This window comes from Mus caroli, unplaced genomic scaffold, assembly GCF_978045245.1.
Source record: "Mus caroli unplaced genomic scaffold, Mus_caroli_1 scaffold_8, whole genome shotgun sequence".
Classification (NCBI taxonomy): Eukaryota; Metazoa; Chordata; class Mammalia; order Rodentia; family Muridae; genus Mus; species Mus caroli.
Genome location: NW_028227263.1, coordinates 102,868,418 through 102,895,054, shown reverse-complemented (window position 1 = coordinate 102,895,054; position 26,637 = coordinate 102,868,418). Strand labels below are relative to the sequence as shown.

The window sequence follows — 26,637 nt, the reverse complement described above, 5'->3', positions numbered from 1 at the left end:
CAGAAACTGAGTTCTCTAGGGGGGGGAGGGGACGGTAGGCAGGGTCTGGTTACCATGGTGCCCAATGTGAGAGCAAGGCTGGGGCTCTTATTCCTGAACGTGAGAAAAGTGTCATTGGGAAAAGCTTGGGGGCTTTCTGCAGGCAGGTGCCGGGTAGACTATCCTTTGTGAGTTCGGACCTGTGAGGCGAGGAGGCTGTAAAAAACCTTTAACTGTCTCGTCTATGCATCCCCAGGCTCACTTTTTGTAGCCTGTTTCTCCCTCTTAATAACTTCCTATGTATCCCGCCTTGTCTTGAACTCAGTCCCTCATCCAGGCAGGCCCTTGCCTTCCAGGGTCAGAAATGTTAGGAATGTGTCACCACGCCCCTTCTGAGGTTAGAGTCCCTAAACTCCCTTCCCATGTGGTCTTGGTTGTCACTGTGGCTTTCTGAGCTAATTTACAAATCAGTCCAGATTCTGGAGCACTGCTAGGAGTCTCTTTCTCTTTCTTTAAGGGCAGGCGTGGCCACGGTGTTACCTTGTAGATTCCGAACTTACCTGAAGGCAAAGATTAAGGAAAGGCCGCCTGGCTGGATCCAGCTGTGCCTGAAGCTCTCAATTTTTGTTAGAAATTGAGAAACCTAAACTTTGATCAATTTAGCTGGTTTTGATTGGTTGTTTTGCTTTGGGGAGGGGGATTGATTTTTAGTGTTTTTTCAACACAGCGCTCACTATGTACCCGCACAACCCCCACCCCCCTTGAACTTACTATGTAGACCAGGCTGGCCTACACACAGTTCCGCCTCTGCTTCCTTAGTGCTGAAATTAAAGTTGTGCCCCCGCTATGCCTGGCTGTTACTGGCCACTTGAAAAGCTCATACACTTCAATGGTCCCATTCAGTCTTCTGTAACCATGATTTCCAACATTTCTTTTGGGCATGTGTACATCCTCCAATGCACACAATCCTGGGTGGGCGCCAGCATACATGGGGTTCGGGGATTTGAACACGAGTCCTGTGTACACAATGCAACTACTCTGCTGCGTGTTAGGAAGGCTCCCTGGAACCAGGCTGAGCCCAGGTGAAGCAGAGAGACTTAATGACGGGGAGGCAAGGTCCCTGTGGCAAACTCAACTACAGACAAAGAAAGCAAGACAGGGACCCTGTCCCTTGGACCTTCCCTTTCTCTCATTCAGCCATCTTTTCCAGTTCCATCTTTGTAGGACAAGGAGCATTTTTGACTGCCATGGTCACAGGAACACCTAAGCCCTCACATTCACTGCCCAGAGACATATGCATTGAATGAATGAATGAATGAATGAATGAGTGTACCTCTTGTGTCCAACAATGCAACCCCAGCCCAGTGGACCTTGCCCCTCCTATTCCTTGTAAGACTATAGTATGTAGAAGAAGAGAATACAGGCTCAGACCAGACAGGGCAGCCTGGAAGGCTGAGCAACTAGTAGCAGTCTTAGTTTCTGTTGCTGTGATAAAACACTTTGACCGAGCTGGGGAGATGGCTCAGTGGTTAAGAGCTCTGACTGCTCTTCCAGAAGTCATGAGTTCAATTCCCAGCAACCACATGGTGGCTCACAACCATCTGTAATCGGATCTGATGCCCTCTTCTGGTGTGTCTGACATACCGGTGTACTCATATACATACAATTTAAAAAAAATTAAAATCTTTTTTAAGTGGTCATAGCAACTTAGAAAAGATTTACTTGGCCATATATCTCCAGAGGGACAAGACTCAGCGGTGGCAGGGAACTGTGGCAGGAGGTAACAGAAGGCTGAAGGCTCACATTTTAACTGCTATCAGGAATCAGAGAGCAAACTGGGGATTGCCCAAGTCTTTTAACTCTCAAAGCCTGCCCCCAGAGACACACTTCCTGCACCTAAACTCCCCAAGCAGGGCCACAAATAGTAAATGCCCAAGACCACGGGGACCATTTCATTCAAACCACTACACTGATGGTCTCTGAGGTCAGTTTCTCATCTCTGACCAGTGAAAATGGCGCAGTGAAAGTTCTCTCTCCTGGTTAGCTTTACTGTCAACTCCACACAGCTTACTGTCATCTGAGAGAAGTCTTATTTGAGAAACTCAGACTGTGAATTGTTAATGGCTGTTGTAAGACCCAGCCCGTGGTGGGTGGTACCATTCCCTAGGCAGGTGGGCCTGGAATTTATAAGGTAACTAAGCAGAAGCATGGGTCCGCAAGCAAGCGAGAAAGCAACCTTCATCCACGGTTCCTGCCTTCAGGTTCCTACCTTGGCTTCCCTCACCAAGGGACTGTACCTTGGAAGTGTCATCCAAATAAGCCCTTTCGTTCCTTGCTTTTGGTAACAGCATTTTATCATCAGCAATAGAAAAATAGCTGGAGCAACTCTCAGTTCTCCAAATTCAGCTCTCTTCTCTCTCACTGGAACCCAACCTAACTTCTTGAAAATAAATAGATAGATAGATAGATAGATAGATAGATAGATAGATAGATAGATAGACAGACGCAGATACATATGTTTCATTTATTATTTGGCAATTCATATATGTGTATATTGTATTCGGATCCTACTCATGCTCTCAGAACCTCCTCCACCCTAGCCTGCGGTCTCTTGCTTCCTCGGGGTGTCTCTCCATCACTGTTGCCCTCTGCCTCCCACTCACCTCTCTTATTTCCTTCCCAATCCTCTGGAGCTCTTCTTCCCAACATCCTCTCCCCACCCCACCCCTGCCCCCACACTTTTATTTTTTCGTTTTTCATTTTTCGAGAGAGGATTTCTCTGTGTTGCCCTGGCTGTCCCGGAACTCTTTCTGTAGAGCAGACTGACCCTGAACTCACAGATATCCACCTGCCTCTGCCCCCCCAAGTGCTGGGATGAAAGGTGTGTGCCACCAATGTCCAGCTTTTTATTTTTAACCCACGGAGTTTAGTTAGAATTGCTTGTGTGCTTATGAGTGTAGTTATTTACTATAGTGAAACAACAACTCCTCAGGGAGGGGAGGAGCCTCCTGGGCCTCTCCCTCCCCCCCCCCCCCCGTTCAACTCTGAGTTTGACTTACCAAACTTCACACCCAACTTTCTGCATCTTTACCATGCTCTGCGGCGCTGCCCCTTTCTGTGTGTCTTGTACAACTCTACCTGACACATCTCTCCCTGTATCTCCTCTCTCCTCCTCCCTCTCTTTGTCTCTATTGCTCTGTGTCTCTGTTCCCTGGCTGCCCCCTCTGTCCAGCTGCCAATTGCTTCCCTCCGCCACTCCTGCCACCTCTGTCAGGCCATCAGCAACCCTTGGCCACAAGCCCGGGACCCACATTCCCAAGTCAGCACTTTCCTCCAGTTCCACAGATGATGTCAGACCTGCAGCAGTGTCGGCTGCAGCTCTGTTTGAGGGCTTTCTTCCCTCTGCACAAATCCTGGCTACTTGGCTGACCTCTATCTTGGGGTTATCTCTAGCTACTGAACACTGGGAGGGATGGGCAGAGCTGTGTATGAGTCTGTATAGCATCTCATCAAACCCCAGAACCTATCCTGGCCCACCTCAAGCACAGGCTTCTCAGGTGGGGTTAGGTGGCACCATGTGGGATTCCCATTAGGCAACCAGGAATGGGTAGGTGGAGAGAACACCTCAGGGGACTGTGAGAAGGAAAACAAAGAGATTTGTCCAAACTGGTTCATTTGTTCACCCACTACTCTATCATTTCTTCTTCCAGTATTTATTCCTAAACAGTATCATTTATCCATCAACCCTCAGTCCAACCTTTCCCTCATCCACCAGTCCTCCCCTCTACCCTTTATCCTTTTTTAGCCAGCCATCCAAATATCATCCACCTCCCCATTCCTCCATCTATACTAGCTACTTTTCTATTGTTGTGAAACACCACCACCAAAAGCAACTTGTAGAAGAATTTTCCTGGGCTTTCGGTTCTAGAGGAGACATTCTGGACAGCTGAGGAAACATGGCAGAAGGCAGCCAGAGGGAGAAGCTCGGAGATCACATCTTCAACCACCAACAGGAAGCAGAAAGGAACCTGGAAGTGGGCTCAGACCATGAACACTCAAAGCTCACCACGTGGGTAACCCACGTCCTACAGCACGGCTCTGCCTTCAAAAGATTCTGTAATCTCCCAAGGACCAAGTGTTCAAACACATGACCCTCTAAGGGACAATTCTCATTCAAACCACCACACCATCCACCCACCCACCCATTTCTTCTTTATCTATCCCCTTGGCTATTCATTCATTTATTCATTCATTCATTGAGCTCCATGAGGGTCGGTGATGGGTCAGGCACTGTCCAAGGTAGTGAAAATGTTAGCGAATGAAAGAAAGCACCTTCTGGTGGCCATCCTCACTGGCTGAACCCAGCCTCCTCCACCCAGCCTCACTCAGACTCTCCCTTTCTCTCCGTATCCCCTCTGTCTTAGTTACTACTCTGTTGCTATGGTGAAATGCTATGTCCAAGGCAACTTTTACAGGAAACCATTTCATCCTGGCTTTGCGGATAGTTTCAGAAGGTTAATCTGTCTCCATCATGGTGGGGAGCATGGCGGCAGTAAAGCATGAAGGTGCTGGACGAGTGGCTAAGAGCGACATCTTACCTACATGTTGTAGGCAGAGAGAGATGGAGACTGAGCCTAAAGCGGACTTTTGAAAGCTCATCCAACAAGGCCACACCCATTCCACCAAGGCCACCTCCTACTTCTTAAACAGTTCCACTTAAACTTGTGATCCAATGGAAACCATTCTCAATCAAACCCACACACCCTCCTCCCTCCATCTCTTTCTATGTTACATCGTGCCATGCCCCTGAAATAAGCTCACAAGCTCAGAAGCCTTCCTTGGCATCTTTCCCAGTACTCTCAGCACCCAAGACTTGTCCGCACAGTCCCAAGATGGTCCTCCTCTGTCTCCTTATCAGAGCTCTCAATCTAAACTTAAAATATATATATATTTGAGAAAGGGTTTCTCTGTATAGCCCTGGCTGTCCTAAACTTACTTTGTAGACCAGGCTGGCCTCGAACTCAGAAATCCACCTGCCTCTGCCTCCCAAGTGCTGGGATTAAAGGCGTGCGCCACCACCGCCTGGCTTACTCATATCGTCTGTATGGGTGTACACATGTGTGCCACGGCACATGCATGTAGATCAGTGTGTGGGAGTATCTGTAGACATAAATTTTGGCAGCCTATTTTAATAAATGTTCAACCTCCCCTCTAGCCCACCAGCCACCAGAGGTAGTGGAAGAGAAAAGTCATTAGAATACACAGGAAGTGGACTTGTTTAGAAATAATTCTCTGGGGACAAGTCCAGTCTTTGTTGTCAGGACATCAGCAGTTCAGTCCAGTAGCAAACACCAGTCCTCATGGCACCAACCAGCAGCTGCAGGTTAATCCAGAAGAAAGCATAGGCCTCACCAACTGGCCTGGGTCCTCAGAGGCAACAAGAAGTCGCAGGAACCTCACGAGAAGTCATTTGGCAAAGTTTCTCTCTAACGCATCACCACAAGCGGAACTCAGCAACGAGATGTAAGGCAAACCAAAGCATGGGTGTTTGTTTGTTAGTGAACACTAGTGAGGTACAGCAAAGCAAACCGATGCTCTTGCCCCCGCTGTCTGTGGGGTCGTGTTTATACTCCTCCATCAGGCGTCCTTTCACAGGTCTGCTTTAGCAAACCATCCTTTCACCTGTGTTCACCAGGAGAACATCATGTGATATAACCACCTTCCCAAAGAAGCCAGAAACTTCCACTTCAGGTGTCAGTCTTCATCTTCCACTGTGTGAGGGCCAGGGATCAAACTCAGGACATCAGGCTTGGCCGCAAGCTCCTACACACACTAGGCCATCTTGTCTGCCTGGAGAGATTTGATGAATTGAAGAACTATATTACTTACTTTTTTATTACTTTATTACTTACTTACTATTTTTATTTTACGTGAGGCAGGTAGGTAGGGGCCTTGCCTTTGAGGACACTCTTTCTTTCTCTCATTTGTCACATGCAGCTAAGGATCTAATATAAGCACCAGTTACGGCAGCGCCAAACACTAACTGATGGAAAGCATCTCGGCTCTACTGCCGAGCCCCTCGCAGGCTTCTGCCACCGGATGCCACCACCAGCCCCTTCCCGAGGAGTACTAGACAGGTGCTCTACAACTGAGCTCAGGATAATTTAATTTAATCTTTGAAATAATGATACAATATCTGATTTTTATTTTTAAATTATCATCTTCAGGCCCTGGAGAAAACTCATCAGTAAAGTGCTTACTGAGCAAACATGTTATGAGTTGTACCCCAGAACAACATAAAAAGCCAGGTGTGGTGGCAAGCCCCCACTTTAATTTCCTCTCTGGGAGGTAGAAGCAGATAGATCCATGGAGCTCACAGGCCAGCCAAAAACTGAGACAGATGACACCCTGATACCTGTACATCGCATGTGCATGCATTCACCCGCACATACATGCACATACATGCACACATGTGTACCAATTATCATCATCTTTGTGGGGTATAGTGGTACCGGCCAGCAGTACTAGCACTCAGAAAGCAGAGGCAGGGGGATTACTAGTTCTCATCTGGTTTGGGCTTCAGAGTAAAACCTAGTGTCCAAACTTTTGTTTGTTCGTTTGTTTGTTAATTTAAAAATCGTCCTCATTTTTAAAGAGAAAAAGTAAGGCAGTTAGGAACTAACCCAGCGGAAGTCATACAGTGTGCTGAGCTGGCATTAAACACGCATGCATTTTCCCGAGTCGCACAGATGGCTGGTTCTTGCTGCAGCTGCCTCGCAGCATCTGAGCTGCCTCAGACTCACAGTGTTTCTTTGAAGATGTGTCACGTGAAGCTGGCAAGCCCATCTGTGTGCACATTTCTGAGTGTGTGTCACCGCCTGGTCAGGCTGAGCTGCATGGCTGTCATGTAGCTGACTAGCCACTAATGCCATTCGCAGCACCTTTGGTGGCCAGGCCCCCCTGCATGCTTCCTTAGACTCCTGTGAGAAGATGCTAGCAGCATAAATATGGACCCTGGATAGAGCCAGCAATCTTTTTCGGAGGCTTCTGATATATAACAACTGCAAATTGCATGCATACGTTACAAGGGGGAGGGTTGCTTTGAACCCAGAGTCTCAGATATGCCAAGCAAACACTGGTTCATTAGGCTAACAGCCCAAGCGCTTTGCTTTCCTGGGAGATTCTACTAGACAAAGGCTCTACTTCTCAGCAATGTCCCCAGCTCCTCACTAGAGGATTCTAGACAGGGGCTCTACTGCTGCACTACATCCCCAGCTCTCTCTTATTTTTGGACAGGGTCTCACTCAATCTGCAGAGACTGGTCTTGAACTCATCTGTAGCCCAGGTTGACCTGGAACTTGCTATCCTCTTCCCTCCCCATCCAGAGCGACTTGGATGAAAGATCTCTGCCATCAGGCCTTGGAAGCTGTGTTTATTTTGTATAACTGGCTGGCGGGAGGACAATAGCAATTGACTTCCAAGCCACCCCTCTGGGCTGCTTTTGTGTAGATCAGGACCTCGTGGGAGGAATTGAATCTCCACGGGCCTCAATTGTTCTGTGAAATGGGAATACCTTGATTGCATTCATCCTTATGCCAAACTGAATATTCCATGAGAAGATGTCTTCAAAGCTCTTAACTCCTAACATTGGTAATGGTGAGTGGCAATTTTCATTAGCTGCTATTAATATGGTAAAAACCGGATGCTCTGCGCCTGTAAGTAGTCATTAAGCACCTACTTGGTGCCAGTGTTTGATGCACACTGACTGGTTTCTCAAACTACATCCCTTAGGAGATAATTTCATTGTATTGTGCTGGACATCGGGATCTGGGATGCTAAGAGTCTCAAGGGGACTAGGGCGGGATTCAAATCCAGTGCCTGTGGCTCTACCTAAAATATGAGACCTACTGTGGCCAGCTTTCATTTCAGCCTGCTCAGCTGTAAACCCTGAGGTCTTGCTCCCTGGAGAAAGGAGTTTTTATGGCCTGGGACCTCTGAATCCTAACCTTCTAGTTCCCTCAGGGGGCCTCTCAACTGGGGCGAAACTGCAACCAGAGTCCAGGGAGGTGCACACAAGGGCCATACGGATTTTGGCTTTTGGGTTGCATGGGCTGGCGGGGAAAAGGGGGGGGGAAAGGGCTTGGGAGGAGCCGAGGAGCTGCGACAAGGGTAGGGAGGAGCCAGGCGGGCACCGCGGCAGCGGGCAGGCGGGCGCGCGCGCGCTCGGGGCTGCAGCAGCCGGGGCTCCGGTGAGTCCGCCCCTCCCCCTCCCCCGCCCCCGCCCCAACCTCATCCCAAGGGGGCGGCCCCAAGTGGGGGCGCGGAGGTCGGTGCAAATAGGGGCGCATCTGGAGCTGGGGAGCTGAGTCTGCAGTGCCAGCTGGACGCTCCAGGGGAGGGGCACGTGGCCCTGGAAAAAAGGGGGATCTTGATTCCAATACACCTGGGTGCACTTCACCCTTGCCCACCCATCCCCAGAGTATGGGGGTTAGTGACCCATCTCATGACACCTAAGTGATTAGAGCTACGTGACCTCTGGAGGTCTTGGACTCCTTTCCCCTCTCCTGCAGCGTCTTGGGACCCTGACATTTTAACCCTTCCAGCACCACTCCCCCCAAAAATCCCATATTCTGCAGACCGGAGACGCATTGAGGACTTCAACTCCCAGCAGCCCTTGCAGCTCTGGTGCGATAAAGCTGCAGTAGCACTAGCAGCAAGACCAGCTGGGAGTTGTAGTCCCTAAGCTTTTAACTAGCTGCTGGGGGCACGGAGGTGGGAGGGGGCGGCTGGACCTCACCGGGGTCATCTGGGGTCGCGCAGCTACTTCGAGTCGGGCAAGATGCAAAGCTTGGGCTGAATTTTTCTCTCCCGATTTGGGTCCCTAGATCAGTCACCAGCCCCCCTTCTTGCCACCTGGCAAGCGTGGAGACCGGTCCGCAGCGGCTAGGCTCGTCCACCCTGCAATCCCCAATGGGCTACCGCCCCCCGCCGCCTCGGCTGCCACCCAGGACAAGGCAGGGGTAAGCACAGGTGAGTCTGACCCTGGCCAAATGGCAGTCAGTCTTCCTTAGCAGCCCGGCTTCTCTTGACTGTCTGGCCCTCGTTCTTTCCCTCCGGGGGGGGGGGGCTCTTTCCCACCGATGTCTAATGTCTAGCCCCAAACCTTGTGTCACTCCCTCCTTGCCCACCTCCACCTCTCTCTCCTATTCTCCTTTTTTTTTTTTTCCCTGACCATGCTTCTGTCTGTCTGTGTTCCCAACTCTCTTCTCTTGCCTTGTATCTGAGGTCTCCAGCCATTGTCTGGTTGTCCAACCTGGAATTCAGCATCTTTTCTCTCTCTCTTCTGATCTACCTGTGTCTCATTGGAAGGTATTTCTGCCCACACCCCTGCCTTCCTGGCTTCACTTCTCTCTGTGTGTGCACCATGTCTTGGATGAAGTACATGCTGTTCCCCAGCCTCTGTCCTGAACCTCTATACTCCGCATTCTGTGTCTATCTTTCCCTGGCTACCCGACTTCACTTGGTCCTTTCTCTTATCTCCATCTGTCCTCTTAGTTCCCCTTCTCTCAACTCGGGGTTTCTGCCACACACCCGACTCTCCTTCCTCTGACCCTCCAGCAGTTTCCCACCCTAAGCCTCCCACCAATGATGTTGCAGCTGCCCAGAATGCTCTTACCTGCCACAGCCTGGCTGCCTACTGTTGATGGCTGCCTCCAACCTTCCTTTGGGTCTTAGAGTACCCGTCCTGACTTTCAGTCTGTGGCCCCTTGGGGGCACATTCCTTTCGTCTGAGAGTGCCCTGCCTTTTGGTGTGGCTCTGTTGATCCGTTTGCTCCTTAACCACTCTCATTAGATGGTGACCCCAAGAAGTGACTATAACATGTCATTTTCATCCTCTAATCCTGGTCCCTGAGCCACCACCATCTGACCTTTGCCTCCCTACCAGACCTTCTCCCTCCTTCTCCCTGCACCTGTCCCTGTCTCTTTCTGCAGCTCTGCCCACCCCACTCTTAAGTGTAGGATCACGTGGCCACTATGTCTGGGGACTATGAAGATGACCTCTGTCGGCGGGCCCTCATCCTGGTCTCAGACCTCTGTGCACGGGTCCGAGATGCGGATACCAATGACAGGTGTCAAGAGTTCAACGAACTGCGGATCAGAGGATACCCCCGGGGTCCAGATGCAGGTCAGAACCCCAGCCGTCCCAACTAGCCACTGACTGCTACCCAACTCCATAAGGGCAAAGACGTGGGAAGGTCAGAGCAGAGCCACTCAGCTTTCACTCCCTTTATGGCTAACTCCATTGAGAGCCTTGCCTCTGTCTTTGCTTTATCTCCAAACCACTGAAATGGGAAAGATAGCTGTGTGCTTGGTCCATCTAACCCCTGACCTTAGAGTTGTGTCCCATAGGCCTACCTCTTCCTAATTACAGCCATGGAATATCCCTGTCAGAAATCATGAATCCCCCCCCTTTTATTGAGGTGAGGAGGAAGTTGGGGATCAGATAAAGCATTATGGAGGTCTGGTTGGTCTCAAACTTAAAATAACCCTCCTGCCTCAGTCTCTCAGGTGCTGGGATTACAGATATGAACCACCATAGCTAGCTCTAGAAAAATTCATTACACCAAAAGCTACAGACTAAGTCAGCTGAAGGATGCGTTGGTTGTGGGGCAGAGTCCAGGAAGCAAGAGGCATGCTTGGCCAGTGTTCCCTTCCATCAGGTCACAGGTCATCCTTAAGTCTCCTGTTATATTGGTATGTGACTCCTGACCCACCAGAGAAGTTCCCCAAACCTTAGTGCTTAGGGTTTGTTTTGTGTTTTTTTTAAAACTCTTTTTTTTTTTAAAGATTTATTTATATGTAAGTAAACTGTAGCTGTTTTCCGACACTTCAGAAGAAGGAGTCAGATCTCGTTACTGATGGTTGTGAGCCACCATGTGGTTGCTGGGATTTGAACTCTGGACCTTCGGAGGAGCAGTCTGGAAGAGCAGTCGGGTGCTCTTACCCACTAAGCCATCTCACCAGCCTGTGCTTAGGGTTTTTGTTGGAGTTTGGGCATGTGATCCATTCATTAGCTTTTGTGTCACTATGGCCAAATTCTTGATGGAAACAAAGGAGGGGCAGTTTACTTAGCTCATGAGTTCAGAGGTGTAGCTCTATCATAAGAAGAAGGCAGTCACATTATGGCCAACTGGGATACAGGATCCTGGAGGTGCTGGTCCTACCTGGCTTTCCTATTATATTGCATTTGGGTCTCCAGGGCATAGGGCAATGCTGGCTGTATTCAGGGTGGGTCTTCCCCTTCCAAGAGTCCTCTCTGGAAATGCCTTTGCATACACAGACATGTTTGTGCATGCATTGGTGTGCATGCATTTGAAAATCAGAGAACTCTTTAGGAACCATCTACTTTTTAAAAATTTATATTTGTTTTATGTGTCTACATATTTTTGACTGCATGTATATTTGTGCACCACATATCTACTGGCGCCCACAGAGGCCAAAAGAGGCTGTTAGATCCCCTGGAACTGGAGTACTGGAACCACTATGTGGGTGCTAGGAATTAAATTCAGGTCCTCCATGAGAGTAGCACGTGCCCTTAACGGCTGGCACACACCTTTTTTAGTTTTTGAGACAGGCTCTCTCATTGGCCTGAAGCTCATCAGGTGGGGTTGGCTGCATGGCTAGGGAGTCCAGAGATCTGCCTGTCTCTGTGTCTGTGGATGCTGGGATTACACGGGTGCACCAGCATGTCTGGTGATTTTTATGCAGTTCTGGAGCTCAAACTCAGGTCCTTTTGCTTACAGGACAAATACTTCACTGACTGAGCCATCTCCCCAGCCCCATGCTTTACATTTTGATATAAGGTCTCACTCTGTAACCCAGATTGGCTTAGAACCCATTATAAAGCCAGATTGGCCTTCAACTCACAGCAATCCACCTATCTTAGCCCCTAGAAACTAAAATGACAGACATGAGCCGCCCACAGCTAGCTCCTAGGTAGATCTAAATCTAGTCGGATTGACAATGAAGAGCAAGCATCACAAGTAGATGGGGTGGACTGTCTGCATGGCAGCTCTTAGTCTTTAGCTCTTCCAGTGATAGGCTTTGGGCCCAATGTCATTTAGCATCGTCCTTGACTGCCCAGCATGGCACAAGACAACAGGGAGGGCATCTCAAGAGCTTGGAGCTCTCAGATGTGTGCCTGCTCTGACAGGTTCCCACCTAAGGACTGGTCAGGCTTGGAGAGGGTGTACCTTTTGCTCTAGGTTCACTACTGCTCTGGCCTTGCACTCTCTGGGCTGTGCAGACAAGCATGGGGAGCAGGAGAGGCCTGAAGGAACCAGAGGTCTCCGATGGGGATCTTGTATTGGCAAAGTCAGAAGCATCTGGCCAGTCGGCTACGTGACCCCCATGCCCTGGTCCCTCTCATGCACAAAAGGCTGCTAAAATCCTGGACTCTGGCTTCAGTAGCATCCAGGGCTCTCAGTAGGAAGGGTGGATATGTAGGCAGGAGCACCCTAAGGGAGGTGGCAAGATGAAGCTCAGAGTCCTTGCAGCAGTACCTCGCACAGCTTCCTGAGACTTCCCTCTTCCCACAGCCTCAGTCTCTGCAGCTGGGACATGAGATCTATCACATTGAGGTCACACAGTAGCATGAGGATTAATGTCACACCCTGCTTTTGTTTCGCCAGATGATCTAGCAATAAGAGGTGTTTCCTTCTTTCTGACTGTTCCCTGAACACAACAGTTATGGTTCGATGTCTCAGCTGGCAATGCCTGAGTTACTTGCCCCTGCCCAACATGGTTCTCCATATACAAAGAACAAGGACTCATCCGTGTTCTAACTCCAATCCAAGGAGTCACCTCCAAAATAAATTCTCACAGCCTAGAGAGTTACATCTCCTGGTATCATTAGGAAAGGAGCCATATACCATAAAACCCCATTCCCAGTACTAATTACTAAAAAGCCATAAAACATTGGTAGTAAAAGCCGGGCGTGGTGGCACACGCCTTTGATCCCAACACTTGGGAGGCAGAGGCAGGTGGATTTCTGAGTTCGAGGCCAGCCTGGTCTACAGAGTGAGTTCCAGGACAGCCAGGGCTATACAGAAAAACTCTGTCTCGAAAAAAAAAAAAACAAAAACAAAAAAAAAACCCACATTGGTAGTAAGAAATGGGCTGTGTTGGGCTTTCACAGCAAAACAGGGTAGCATTCAGAAGGCACCAGTTAGGGCTTGTGAGATGGCTCAGCAGGTAAGAGCACTGACTGTTCTTCCAAAGGTCCTGAGTTCAAATCTCAGCAACTACATGGTTAGCTCACAACCACTGTAATGAGATCTGACGCCCTCTTCTAGTGCGTCTGAAGTCAGCTATAGTGTACCTATTTTTTTTTTTTTTTTTTTTTTTTTTGGTTTTTCGAGACAGGGTTTCTCTGTATAGCCCTGGCTGTCCTGGAAGTCACTTTGTAGACCAGGCTGGCCTCGAACTCAGAAATCCGCCTGCCTCTGCCTCCCAAGTGCTGGGATTAAAGGCGTGTGCCACCACGCCCGGCTAGTGCACCTATTTATAGTAATAAATAAACCTTTTTTAAAAGGGGGGAAGGGCCAGGCGTGGTGGTGCACGCCTTTAAGCACTTGGGAGGCAGAGGCAGGTGGATTTCTGAGTTTGAGGCCAGCCTGGTCTACAGAGTGAGTTCCAGGATAGCCAGGACTACACAGAGAAACCCTGTCTCAAAACAATAGCAAAAACCAAACCAAACCAAAACAAAACAAAAAAACAAAAAAGAAGAAGAAGAAGAAGGAGGAGGAGGAGAAGGAGGAGAAAGGGGAGGAGGAGGAGGAGGCACCAGTTAGTGTGTCATATGTGACCACAGTCATGAGACTGATTATCTGAATAAGGACGTCTCTCTGGGGCCACTAGACACCAAAAAGTAATGATCTTTGAAAGAAAGAGCATAGGTTTTGAAGTGTGGCTCCTGTGGTGTATGGGGGGGGGAGTGTGTGTGGGGGTGTGGGTGAGGATGGAGGTGAGGAGTATGTGCATGTATGCACTGCACACAAGGGAGGCCAGAGGTCAACCACAGATGCTATTTCTCGGGCACCGTCCACTTTGTTTTTTGAAACAGACTCACTGTTCACGAAGTAAGCTAGGCTGACTAGCCAGCAAGCTCCTAAGGATCCAGTTGACTCTGTCTCCCCAGTGCTGGGGTTACAGGTACAGTCTATGCTGCCCAGCCTTTCTGGGTAGGTGCTGCGAATCCAAACCCAGATCCCGCACTTGGGCAGCAAGCGCTTTACTGACTGAGGTCTCGCCCCAGTCTCCATTCATAATCTCCTGTCTCTGGACCTCCGCTTCCTGTTGTTAGAGCAGGACTGATATGTTGTCAATCTCCCAGGGTACCCTGAGGTACCAGTTATATTGTCACATCTCAACGAATGTTTGCTACTGTATTCTTCTACCTGTCATTTGCCTTCATTGCCATCAACTGCAACAAAGAGCAGAGTAGATTTATCCCGCTTGCCAAACACTGAATGAAAGCCTCCTACAAGTTAAGGTGGCTTCCCAAGGACAGATAGCAAAATTTTTCCTGCATTGTCTCTAAGATTTTGGGGGTCTTGTCCTTCAGAAATGCCCTATGACGGAGAAGCAACATGAGCTAGAGAGAACAAACCCTGGACACAGTCTTCAGGACCTGCTACCCACAGAATGTGACCCCCACAGACTCTGTAAAACAACCATTATAAACTGGGACCATGGCAGAAGCACAGAATTCAAACTCAGTCGTGCTGAGAAAGTAGTCAGGGCGACACTGACCTGGCCCCACATGACCCATGACCTCTCTCTTCACTCTTTCCAGATATTTCCGTGAGCCTGCTGTCAGTCATCGTGACATTCTGTGGCATCGTCCTCTTGGGTGTCTCCCTCTTCGTGTCCTGGAAGTTGTGCTGGGTGCCCTGGAGGGACAAAGGAGGCTCAGCAGTGGGTGGTGGCCCCCTGCGCAAAGACTTAGCCCCTGGGGTTGGGCTGGCAGGCCTGGTAGGAGGTGGTGGGCACCACCTGGGAGCCAGCCTCGGTGGTCATCCCCTGCTGGGTGGCCCACACCATCATGCGCACACAGCCCACCATCCACCATTTGCGGAGCTGCTGGAACCAGGTGGTCTTGGGGGCTCTGAGCCGCCAGAACCTTCCTACCTGGACATGGACTCATATCCAGAGGCCGCTGTGGCCTCTGTGGTAGCTGCTGGAGTCAAACCAAGCCAGACATCCCCTGAGCTGCCTTCTGAGGGTGGAACCGGTTCTGGGCTGCTCCTGCTGCCTCCCAGTGGTGGGGGCTTACCCAGTGCCCAGTCTCATCAACAGGTCACAAGTCTAGCACCCACCACCAGGTGAGAAAGGGCTTGGGGCTTCACTATGAAACTCTGCTTGTCTGTCTCATTCTTATCTGTGGCTCTTCTGATACCAGGGTCAGGGCAGGTAATGGTATACCGACTCCTGGATGCTAGGGAGGATGAGGCGGAGGCCTAGACTCCTAGACTTAAGGGGAAGGGAGCAGGGCCTTAAATTCTTAGGTAAGATACAGGAGAGTGGCCTGGAGCCAAGGATCCAGGGTTAGAAGCTGGTGTAATAGTATATGTGCTGGCCCAGCCATTTCACAAGCTAAGACAGGAAGAACTAACGTTTGAGGCTAGCCTGGGCAACTTAGTGAAGCCCTGTCTTAAAATAAAAAATAAAAAATCAGTCTGGGGGCGTGGCTCAGTGGGAGAGCACCTGCCTAGAATCCCCCAGGGAGGGGCTGGGGGCGTGGCTCAGTGGCAGAGGACCTGCCTAGAATCCCCCAGGGAGGGGCTGGGGGCGTGGCTCAGTGGCAGAGCCCCTGCCTAGAATCCCCCAGGGAGGGGCTGGGGGCGTGGCTCAGTGGCAGAGCCCCTGCCTAGAATCCCCCAGGGAGGGGCTGGGGGCGTGGCTCAGTGGTAGAGCACCTGCCTAGAATCCCCCAGGGAGGGGCTGGGGGCGTGGCTCAGTGGGAGAGCACCTGCCTGGAATCCCCCAGGGAAGGAGTGGGAGGGATGTGGCTGAGTGGTACAACCCTTCCCTCAGTGAGGTGCCAGGGTGTAGTTCTGCAGAACTCTGGCCTGGCTTGCAGAAAGCCCTAGGTTCAATCTCAATACTGGAGGGGCGGGGCGTTGGCTTCTGAGATGTAGACAATTATTGGTCCTATTCGATGTAAGCTATGGTTAGGAATTTGGACCTCATTCTTCCTCATTCTGTGCACGTAAGCTTAGGGTCTAGTAGGAGTTGAGCATCAGACACATCCTGTGTCCAGACCTCCACCCTCAGAGCTCTGATAGTCCAAGGGGTACATGACAGGGAGACAGGAAAGCAGCTCTGGGGACTGCCAAGGCTTGGAGGAAGCTGAGAATTTCTTGGAGGTGGAGGTACCTTGATAGACACTCATATGGTGGGGAAGCTGAGGCGGGGTGCAGGTAGGCACCTGCACACATTTCGGGCAGGAGAAAGCAAGAGCAGAAGAGACCAAGTTCGTGGTGGAGAAAGCCAGGAGGTAGGCAGGAGATAAAAATCTGGACAAAGCCTGGGACATGAAGCTACGGACACCAAGGCTAGAAGTGGCAGGTGGAAAGGCTGTGTCCTGAGGGTACTGGGGAGCCACAGCAGGGCTGTGAGCCAAGGAGGAAAGGTGCCAACTCTTGAGCCATCTAGAGAGGGAGAAATGCAGCCAGTAGCCCAGGCAGGCAGAGGACAGGCTGAGCCCAGAACCAGCCATTAGTGATGGGCTAGGGAGATAGGGAGCCAGGCCCAAGATGACTTGGGGTTATTGGGATTAAAAGGACAACTTGAGGACAACTAATGACCTTGAGGTCTGGCTGGGACTGGTTTAGAAAACTTCCCCTGCTGCCAGGTGTCTTATTCAAGGTCAAATAACTATTCAAGGGCAAGGTTGTAAACAAAAGGCGGAATCAGATGTCGCACAGATCTGAACCTCACTTTGGTCTTCTCTGACACACAGGTACCCAGCCCTGCCTCGGCCCCTCACCCAGCAGACCCTGACCACCCAAGCAGACCCAAGCACTGAGGAGCGACCACCTGCACTGCCCTTACCTCTGCCGGGTGGAGAGGAAAAAGCCAAGCTCATCGGTCAGATCAAACCAGAGCTGTACCAGGGCACTGGACCTGGTGGTCGGCGAGGCGGGGGCTCAGGGGAAGCAGGGGCACCTTGTGGCCGCATCAGTTTTGCCCTCCGGTACCTCTATGGTTCTGACCAGCTCGTGGTGCGGATCCTACAGGCCCTGGATCTCCCAGCAAAGGACTCCAATGGGTTCTCAGACCCCTACGTCAAGATCTACCTGTTGCCTGATCGCAAAAAGAAGTTCCAGACCAAGGTCAGGGCAAGGGGGCAGATTTCACTCTGTGTGTGTGTGTGTGTGTGTGTGTGTGTGGTCCACCAGGTTTGAGAAGGGGGCTAGGGAGGACCCCTGCATCTGAGGAAAGAGGGCTGAGGTCTGTATCCTGAGTCTGAGGGGGGAGTCTGGGGAAGAACCCTGGGTCAGGAGAAGGAGGCTGGGATCTGGACTCATGGGTTTAGGAGAGGAAGTATGGAGTCTGGGTTGAAGGAGGAAGGCAGGGGCCTGAAATTGGGTCTGAGAAGAATTTGGAGGAGGTTGGGTCTTAGGGAGGAGGGCTGGGGTATGAATCTCTGGGCCTGAAGGAAAACAAAAATCTAGGGAGGACCTCCATGTCTTCAGGAGGAAGGCAGAGTATAGATCTGTGGCTGTGAGGAAAGAGGGCTGAAATAATCTGTATCGTGATCTGAAAGAGGAGGCTTGGGAGGTCCCCTGGGTCTGAGGGAGGAGGCTGGATCTGGACACTCTGGGCAGAGATGAGGCACACGGTCTACTGATTCTGGGAACAAGGCCAGTGGCCATCATATCTGTCTCTGCCTCCATCCCCCAGGTGCACAGGAAGACGTTGAACCCCATCTTCAACGAGACGTTTCAGTTCTCGGTGCCCCTGGCCGAGCTGGCACAGCGCAAGCTGCACTTCAGTGTCTATGACTTCGACCGCTTCTCGCGGCATGATCTCATTGGCCAGGTGGTTTTGGACAACCTGCTGGAGCTGGCTGAACAGCCCCCTGACCGCCCGCTCTGGAGGGACATCCTGGAGGGTGGCTCGGTCAGTGGCTCCATCTGCAACGGGCCCTGGCCCAGCTCTCCCCTCAGGTCCCCTTGTCACTCCCCATCCTCACCCCGGGACTGTCCACCTCCTCATTTCCCATCCCAGAGTGTCGTGGGCATTATTCTGAGGGAATATGGCAGACACAGAAGCTAGGATGATAGAGGGACTCGGAGGGGGATCTCTGCCCTAGGTTCCCAATCTTGTCCCCACCCAATACCTCAGGACTTCACACTACATCACTGGGACTTTTTCTCCCTGGCCCAGGTGTCACTAGCCAACTCCTTCTCCCCTCTCCCTGCCATAACTTTCACTCCCTACAGCCCCTTGTTCGTTTCCAGTCTTCCACATCACCAGGTCCTCTCTGAAGGTCTTAATTCTTCAAATCCCTCCCTTCTAACCCTTTTGTATCCTTTCCTTCTGTCTTCTTGGGGTTCCTTAGGGATCCTACCACCTGGATCTCCAGACATCTGATATACTGGGTTCTCATAGCATCAGGTCAAAGACCATACCCTGGACTCTCTGATTTTATGGCTCCTGGCATGAGGCGTCTCATTCCCCTGTTGTCCCAGTGCCCTTTGGTCCTCAAGCCTCATATCTAACCCAGTTCCTATCTGTGATTCCTACCAGTTTGGGGGAGCCAGGAGAGGGCAGTTCTGAGCTTCAGTCTTCTCGTGTGTCAGGGATAGGGATGATGCAGGTGCCTTTAGCTCTTCCATAGGAGCCTTCCTGGTCAGCTTGCTTGTCCCTCAGACTTCAGGACCTAGGAACTCACATTCACACTGCTGCCGCCTGAGGTGCCCACTCAAGGGCCACTCAAGGGCCTTGCTCTGTCTCCACCCCCTCTCCTTCTGCCCAACCCTCTTTCTTACCTGAGGTCTTCACTCACCCTCTCATCCATTCCTTCCCCCACCAGAGTGGGGAAGCAGAAACCATGAGAGAAAGGCAGAAGAGACAGAGAGGCCTAGAGAAGCAAGTGCCATGGTATGAGCAGATGCTCAGTCAGAGGGGACAGGGTAAGTGGCTGGAGGCCATAGAGAAGAGACAGACTGAGCCACACGCAGAGCCTTCTGGGACGGGAAGATTGCTGGAGAGCACAGGAGACACACGAAGAGCAGGATGAAGTTTCCAGGGAGGCAGGCTGTTTCTTCCTGGACACTGGAATGAAGCAGTGGCCAGAGTCCGGTGGGACCCAGGCCCCAGGGCCTCCAGCCTCTGACACACTAATCTAGGCCCTGCTCACAGCTCACCGCTGACAAGGCCTTTGACCAGGCTGTTCTCTCTGCTCATGACATCTTTCCCCCCCCCCCAAGCCTGGTTTCATCCCTGAGCCTTCAAAGCCATCCATGCCCTCAAGCCCCGAGTGTTCCCCTAACTCTGCCCCACCCCCCCGCACTCTGATGACGTAGGCACAGCATGATTGCTCCCCCTTCTTGATAGGTCCCTACCTCAGTCTCTGACTACTTCTCTCTTTTGGCCTTTGTCTCTCCTGCCCACCAGGTCAGCACCCCACTCTACCTGTCTGTCCCCCACCCCCCTCTCTGCCTATTTCTCTGGGTTTCTGTCCCTCTCTCTGCCTCTGTCCACCGTCTCTCTCTTGCCAATTCTCTCTCTCCCTTTCCCTGGTCTCTGGGCGCCGCCATCTTCTCTACAGAACAAAACAGGCTTTGATGGTGGACATCTGTGGCAGGGACGCTATGGGGCCTTGGCTAAGAGTCAGACTGTTGAGGACATGGGAACCTAGCAGTGGTGCAAAGGGTCGGCGGAATGGAGAGAGCCGCAGGGAAAGATGGTCAGGCTGCCCTCTGTTCCCATTGCAGGAAAAGGCAGATCTCGGGGAGCTCAACTTCTCTCTCTGCTACCTCCCCACGGCTGGGCGCCTCACCGTGACCATCATCAAAGCCTCTAACCTCAAAGCAATGGACCTCACTGGTTTCTCAGGTGTGTCTGGGTTGAAAAAGATTAGGGTCTGAGAGAGGAGGGCTGAGGCCTGGACCCCTGAGCCTGAGGGACAAGGCCTCTGCTCAGTCCCCTGGCTTCTCTGTACAGACCCCTATGTGAAGGCCTCTCTGATCAGCGAGGGGCGGCGTCTGAAGAAACGGAAGACCTCCATTAAGAAGAACACACTGAACCCCACGTACAACGAGGCCCTGGTGTTCGACGTGGCTCCCGAGAGCGTAGAGAACGTGGGTCTCAGCATCGCAGTGGTAGACTATGACTGGTGAGAGGCACCCATGAGGTGGGACGAGGCGGCGCGGTTGGAGGCGGCTGGCTGCCTCCCCTGACCTTTCCAGTAATCTCTTTCCCAATCTCCAGCATCGGCCACAATGAAGTGATCGGGGTGTGCCGCGTGGGTCCTGAGGCTGCCGACCCACACGGCAGAGAACACTGGGCAGAGATGCTGGCTAACCCGCGCAAGCCTGTGGAACACTGGCACCAGCTAGTGGAGGTGAGTGGAGGCCACCTCTACCATGCATGGGCACCGGGAGTCTGGTGAGGGCCTGAGCTGCCTGTGTCTGACTGCTGTGAGCTAGGGGAGAGTCACTCTTCCTGTCTCCTGTTTTCCTTTCCCGGTTTTCCATCCTGTGACTAGCAGACATGGGGAGGGCCACTGTGAGGATTCGGTTTGTTGAGTGTTCCGCAGTGGCCAGCTGCTACTCTTTCCCACGGATGTTAAACACAAAATATGGGAAGAAACTGGGTGATAAGCCGTTTTCCCCTCTCCCTCAGAGCAAGGTGTGAATATTAGTTAGATGGTGGTGTAAAGCCGAGAACGATTTTTTTTTTTTTTGAATGAGTAAGAAAAATATCAGGCGGGAGGGCATAGCCCAGCAACAGAGCGCTTGCTTGTCATGTGCACCACAACACTCACAACAGTCACACAGTCAAAAGACAACGTAACAAAATGTCACAGGGTAGTGTCCATTGCAAAGACCACTGTGTGCTGGTTTCTTGCCTAGGGGCTGTGGTCTGAGTCCTTTGAGGTAGAAGGCCTTCTGTACAGGCCCTGGGAGAGCATTCTGGAAGAGAGGGTACTGGGGAGAGGCTTAGGAGGAGGTTCAGGTGGGCAAGGTAAGAAGGGGACCCAGGCTGGGGAGACTGGGCAGCTGTGGTCACTTTTAGAAAGAGTGTAATTTATGTGCATGAGTGCTTTGCTTGCTGTGTGTCTGCAAACTATTTGCATGCAGTGCCTGCAGAAGCCAGAACAACAGGGTGTCAGATGCCCTGGAATCAGACTTACAGATGGATGTGAGCTACCATGTGGGTGCTGGAAGCAGAACCTAGGTTCTCTGGAAGAGCAGCCAGTGCTCTTAACCTTTTATTAACTTCTCCAGACCCACCCAGTGGCCATTTTTTTTATTTAGAAGCTGTGCAACCACTTCTCATCCTTGCGAGAGCTGTTTAAAATAGCCTCTTGGGGCTGGAGAGATGGCTTAGTCAGTACCTGCAGTGCAAGCGTGAGGACCATCGTGCTTAAATTCCTAGAATGAAGGCAAAAGTCAGGTCTGGAGTCACTCCCTAAAAACCCAGCGGGGAGGAGGCAGAGATAGAAGGAACCGTGGGATTCACGGGCCAGCCAGCATAGGCTAATTGATGAGCCCCAGATCCTGGTGAAAGACTTGGTCTCAAAACATGAAGTGGGACTGGGGAGACGTGCAGTGAGTAAGAGCCTTTGCCCTGCATGCAGGGGGACCTGAGTCTGCATCCCCGGCCCTATGGCTGCCCTGCCTGTAACCACAGGGGAAGGGGACCGCCAAGTCCTGGGGCTCGAGTGGTGAGGTTTTGGTTCAGGGAGAGACCCTGTCTCCATGCAATAGGCGAGAGAGCAGCAATAGAGGACCCACATCCTGCTCTGGCCTCCGTATGTGCACAGGCATGCATGCACATAGATGTGGGCACCTGCACACATATGTACACACCACACATACAGTACATACATGTATACACCATACATACAGTACACACATGTATAAATCACACATACAGTACACACATATATACACCACACATACAGTACACACATGTATACACCACACATACAGTATACACATGTATACACCACACATACTGTACACACATGTATACACCACACACAAGCTACATGTGTATACACACACACACACACACACACACACCTTTGGGTCCACTGTCAAAGGTGGCCATTTTCTCTGCAAAGACATCCACTTGGAAAATATTGACAACTTTGCTTCCATTGAAGCCAAGAAAAGTCAAATTACTGTAAGTTCTGTTTAGAATAATGTAGATTTCAGTAGCTTAATTTTTGTTTCTTGGTAGTTTTCTATCACTTTGATCTTCTAAGGAAAATTCACCCTTGAACAGTGCATAAACCCAGTGCCCGTCTCACACCTTTAAGACCTCTTGGGAGGTCAAGACAGGGAGTCCACCTTGAATTTTAAGCCAGCCTGGACTACAGAGTGAGTTCCAAGTCAGACTGGGCTATAGAATGAGTGAGTCTGAGTCTGAGGCTAACCCTTTATCCAAGTCTCAGTCTGACTCTGAGGCTAAACCTAAATCTTGGTTTGAGTCTGAGGCTAACCCTAACCCTGAGTTTGAGCCTAACCCTAACCCTGAGGCTTAGGTTAACCCCAAATCAATTCTTCTCTCTGTTGAGACTTGTATCCTCCACCCCGCCCCCCCCCCCCCGCCACACACACACATCTACCCCCCCACCCCCACACACATCCACCCCGCCACACACACACATCCACCAGGTTGAACAGCCAGCCCCAGAGCTCAGGGTTGAGATCCTGAAAGATGGAACCCTTCCTTCTGTGAGGACAGAAGCTGTGTCTTCCTGGGCATTCACTGTTGCAATGACCTCACACACTCTACTTCTCTGTAAACTGCCAGTGAGCCACACTGCCACCACTAGGTGACACTGCAGGATGGAGACCTTCTCTGGAGGGCGGGGTTTCAGCCCAAGGTGCTGAGTGTGGCCACAGCCTGACAGCCTGACAACCTCTACCTAGACAGCCCAGCCCTCTGTGGCTCCCCAGTACCTCCTGAGGCCCGAACTTACCTTATGGCCCCTTTCCATGACCCTGTCTTCCTTGAGTTTTTAGATAGTTCTCTTTCGGGCCTCAGTTTTCCCACTGGTAGAATGGATGGTGATGCCATTTCCCAACCCCCCCCCCCCAACCCGGGAACTAAGACAGCTTGCAGAGGAGTGGGCCAGACACATCCTGCTAGGTAAGGAGGTTGTTCTCTTTCACCCCCAATTCCAGGAGAAGACGCTGAGCAGCTTCACAAAGGGTGGCAAAGGACTGTCAGAGAAAGAGAACTCAGAGTGAGGGGAAGACACAGAGGAGGCAGGTACACTTCTGAGCTATGACTGGAGGAGGACCACTGGGCCTGGACCCCTGGGTCTGAGGGATGGGGGCTGGGCCTGAGGGGAGGGGCTGGGCCCGAGGGAGGGGAGCTGAGTCTGAGGGAGAGGTGTTAGGCTCCCTCCATGGTGCTGATACAGCACATGGTTGCATCCTACCCTCTCAGGTCTCTCCTCTTCAATTTTTAGGTCTGGTCAAGGCCTGGGGTTGGACCAGGCACCCTCAGGACCCATCCCTTCCTGCCCGGACTGTGAACTCATCTCCTCGAAGCCATAATGTCCGAGCGGCTGGTGCGGGGCTGCCTGGACCTGCCCCTCCTTCTCCTGGAGGTGTGAGGCTAGGAGGCAGCAGGCCCAGCTCCCTGTTTCAGGGTGGGAGGTCCTCGGCCTCCATTGTCTCTCTTCTTATCCCCAGAGTTCCCCCTAGAGGCAAGGGGCCATGCATGTCTGGGGACCCCTGCCCCCAGCCCTCTGTCTGTCTATCTGTCTGTCTCTTTGCTGTTGTCCAAGTCTTGCTGTTCTGGCCTGTGTCCTCACTGTGAATGTCGACAGACCAATCCTTGATGTCCCCTGAACAGACACACCCTCCAGTGTCCACCCCCTTCTGTCCCTCCATCTGCGTCTGGCCAATCCCCCCTCTGCCGCTGCTATCATCACCAGAAATAAACACACTCTGTGAGTCTCATCCCACCTGTCTCCCTGGGGCCAGGAGGTGTGCTGGATCCTAAGAGTGTGTGTGACTAGGCCACTGAGTGATTTCTCCAAGCCTTAGCCTCTAATGATAATTACAGGTGGGAACCACAACAGAATCTCCAACTGTTCGTCTCTTAGATGGAGTGACAGAAGTTTCTCGTGTGCTTCTAAAAATCCTTCCAGAGACAGACCATCCTAGGTGGCGGGCAGCTTGGAGGCTGGCTTGGCCTTCCTTTCCTGAGTACAGGCTGTCTACCCCAGGGCCAGGTGGCCTGTTCTTATGCAATGACATCCAAGCAGTCACCTCAGACAGAGGCCTCCCTTATGCAACTATCTTGTCCTTAAGAATTCCACAACTTCTGCAACTGCCAAAACCTAGCTGAACTTAACTCTGGGTAGCAAAGCATTCTGGGAAAGTGACCTCTTGTAATTTGGGTTCTTCTCCGTGAGAGGTTTTTCAGCAGCAAGGAGGCATAAGAAGGGGGAAGAATGAGGAGAAGGGAGCGTGGGAGAGGACGTTAGAGGAAGTCACCCAGGACCTGCTAAAACTGGCCTGAGAGAAGACAGTTTCTGAGAGAATGAAGTGAGCCCATGTCTCCTAAGGTTCCCTCCTACTTGGGCAAAGGCTCTGGTGGATTCTGCTTCAGCATTGGATGGCCACCTTGTCAATCACTTGACAAGTCTGATAAGCGTGCTGTAGGACCCTCCCCATCTCCCCTCACCGTTGGTTCAGACACTCTGGGGGACCCCCATCTCCCTTTTCTCCCTCTGGCAAATGCATCTCAAATTGATAATGCTTTAGTCAGGAACACAGGGGCCTTTGATGGATGGTCCTTTGAGAAGTGCACAGCAGAGGGGAGGGGTGGGCCTCCAGATGTCTGACACATCTCACCACTACTGGCTCCTCAGAACACATTCACAGCTCCTCATAGATAGCATTTCCCCAAAGTCTTCTACTGTGCAAAATAGAAACCCACAAAGCTGCTATTCTTTTGGTTTGATGGATAGGACTGAGCACACAGGCTATTATCTTTCAGGATCTGAAGTCAGAAGTCAAGATGTATTCGGTGACAGATGGAGAGATTCCAGTCCATGCTTGTCCCTTGGCAACTGATGGAGGTGGGCAAGCCTGGCCTTGCATAGCTAACATACATCACTCCAGTCTAGTTGTGTCCTCATAGGACTGTCCCTTGTCTCCCATCTCAATTCGTTTTGTTTGAGACAGCATTTCATGTGGCTCAGGCTGGCTTGAACACATCATGTAGCTGAGAATGACCTTGAACTCCGAATCCTCTAGCTTCCACCTTCTAAATGCTGGGGTGGTAAGTGTGTACCGCCATCCCTGGTTTTTGAGAAGTTGGAATGGAACCCAGGGCTTACTACATGCTGGGCAAGCCCTCCTGTTGAGCTCTACCCCAGCGTCTCTGCTTGTCTGTTACAAGAACATCTGCTATTGGATGTGAGGACCAGTCTAAAACCAAGATGCTCTTATTCAGACATCCCTAACTCTCCTCTCTTCCCCTTCCCCTCTTCTCTCTTCCTTTCCCTTCCCCTCCCCTATACTTTCCTCTCCCCTCCCCTCCCCTTCCTCTCCTCTCCTCCTTTTCCCCTCCTCTCTCTCCCAGGCTGACTTTGAACTCATGGCAATTCTCCTGCCTCAGCCTCCCAAGTGTTAAACTAAGATCAGAGCCATGAGCTATCATACTTGGGCCAGCTTCTTTCTGAAGATGAGCAAGTATTCCCTCATCTGCAAACATACAACTTTTGCTCACCTAGTCATCTAGAACTTTGCTATGTTGTACTTCTGCAGTTGGAGACTGAACTCAGGGCTGTGTGAGCTGCATATGTGTTAGCCAAGCCCTCTGTATTGCACCACATCCTCAGAGACACTCAGTCATATGTTGACAGAGGCATCTCCTCCCACCTTTTGGTTTCTGCGAATAATGTTGTCCTGAACCCATGTGCACAAGGATCTCTGTAAAACCAGAGTCCGACACGGTGGTGCACACTGCGTCCTAGCACTCCAGGAGAGGCTGAGACAAGAAGAGCAGGAATTTAAGGCCAGCCTGGGCTACATAAGAGTTGAAGCCAGCCTGGAGTACATGAGACCCTGACTCAAAACAAAACAGCCTGCACATTTTATTATATATATAAACCAAACCTTATTAAAGTTGTCTGAAAACAAACAAACTTAAGGGACTAGAGAAATGGCTCACTGTTTAAAAGTGCTTGCTGCTCTCGGAGAGGATTTGGCTCTGTGGGAAGCCACTCACAAAAACCTCTAACACCAGCTCCATGGGATCTGATGCCTTCTTCTGGCCTCTGTGAACACTGCATTCATATGCATGAACTCGTGCACATTCGTGCACACACTTGTGTGCACACCCGCATATATACACAAACACATATACACACACACACACACACAC

The 26,637-nt window shown here is 51.2% G+C and overlaps 1 protein-coding gene across 4 annotated transcripts; it reads left to right on the top strand.

Annotated features, from left to right (window-relative positions):
* Positions 1 to 8,164: 8,164 nt before the first annotated feature.
* On the top strand, positions 8,165 to 24,200 carry Syt3 (synaptotagmin 3). Of its 4 annotated transcripts, none has more exons than XM_029480056.2 (11): positions 8,165 to 8,228; positions 8,865 to 9,009; positions 10,000 to 10,165; positions 14,837 to 15,365; positions 17,006 to 17,378; positions 17,950 to 18,168; positions 19,989 to 20,109; positions 20,218 to 20,389; positions 20,485 to 20,617; positions 23,415 to 23,502; positions 23,705 to 24,200. In XM_029480056.2, the coding sequence occupies exons 3-10, from the start codon at positions 10,015 to 10,017 to the stop codon at positions 23,478 to 23,480; spliced, it is 1,764 nt and encodes a 587-aa protein (XP_029335916.1). In that variant the 5' UTR covers positions 8,165 to 8,228; positions 8,865 to 9,009; positions 10,000 to 10,014; the 3' UTR covers positions 23,481 to 23,502; positions 23,705 to 24,200. The 4 variants fall into 4 exon arrangements, with proteins under 4 accessions (XP_029335916.1, XP_029335917.1, XP_029335912.1 ...); XM_029480057.2 differs by having other exon boundaries at positions 9,995 to 10,165; XM_029480052.2 differs by having other exon boundaries at positions 9,973 to 10,165; positions 23,415 to 23,498.
* The last annotated feature ends 2,437 nt before the right edge of the window (positions 24,201 to 26,637 follow it).

What these genes read in the sequence shown, in the direction of transcription:
- Syt3 (XM_029480056.2), top strand. Translation starts at nt 10,015, where the DNA reads ATGTCTGGGGACTATGAAGATGACCTCTGTCGGCGGGCCCTCATCCTG. An exon ending in CCCCCGGGGTCCAGATGCAG is followed by an intron (nt 10,166 to 14,836) that starts GTCAGAACCCCA and finishes CACTCTTTCCAG; the next exon opens with ATATTTCCGTGAGCCTGCTG. An exon ending in AGTCTAGCACCCACCACCAG is followed by an intron (nt 15,366 to 17,005) that starts GTGAGAAAGGGC and finishes TCTGACACACAG; the next exon opens with GTACCCAGCCCTGCCTCGGC.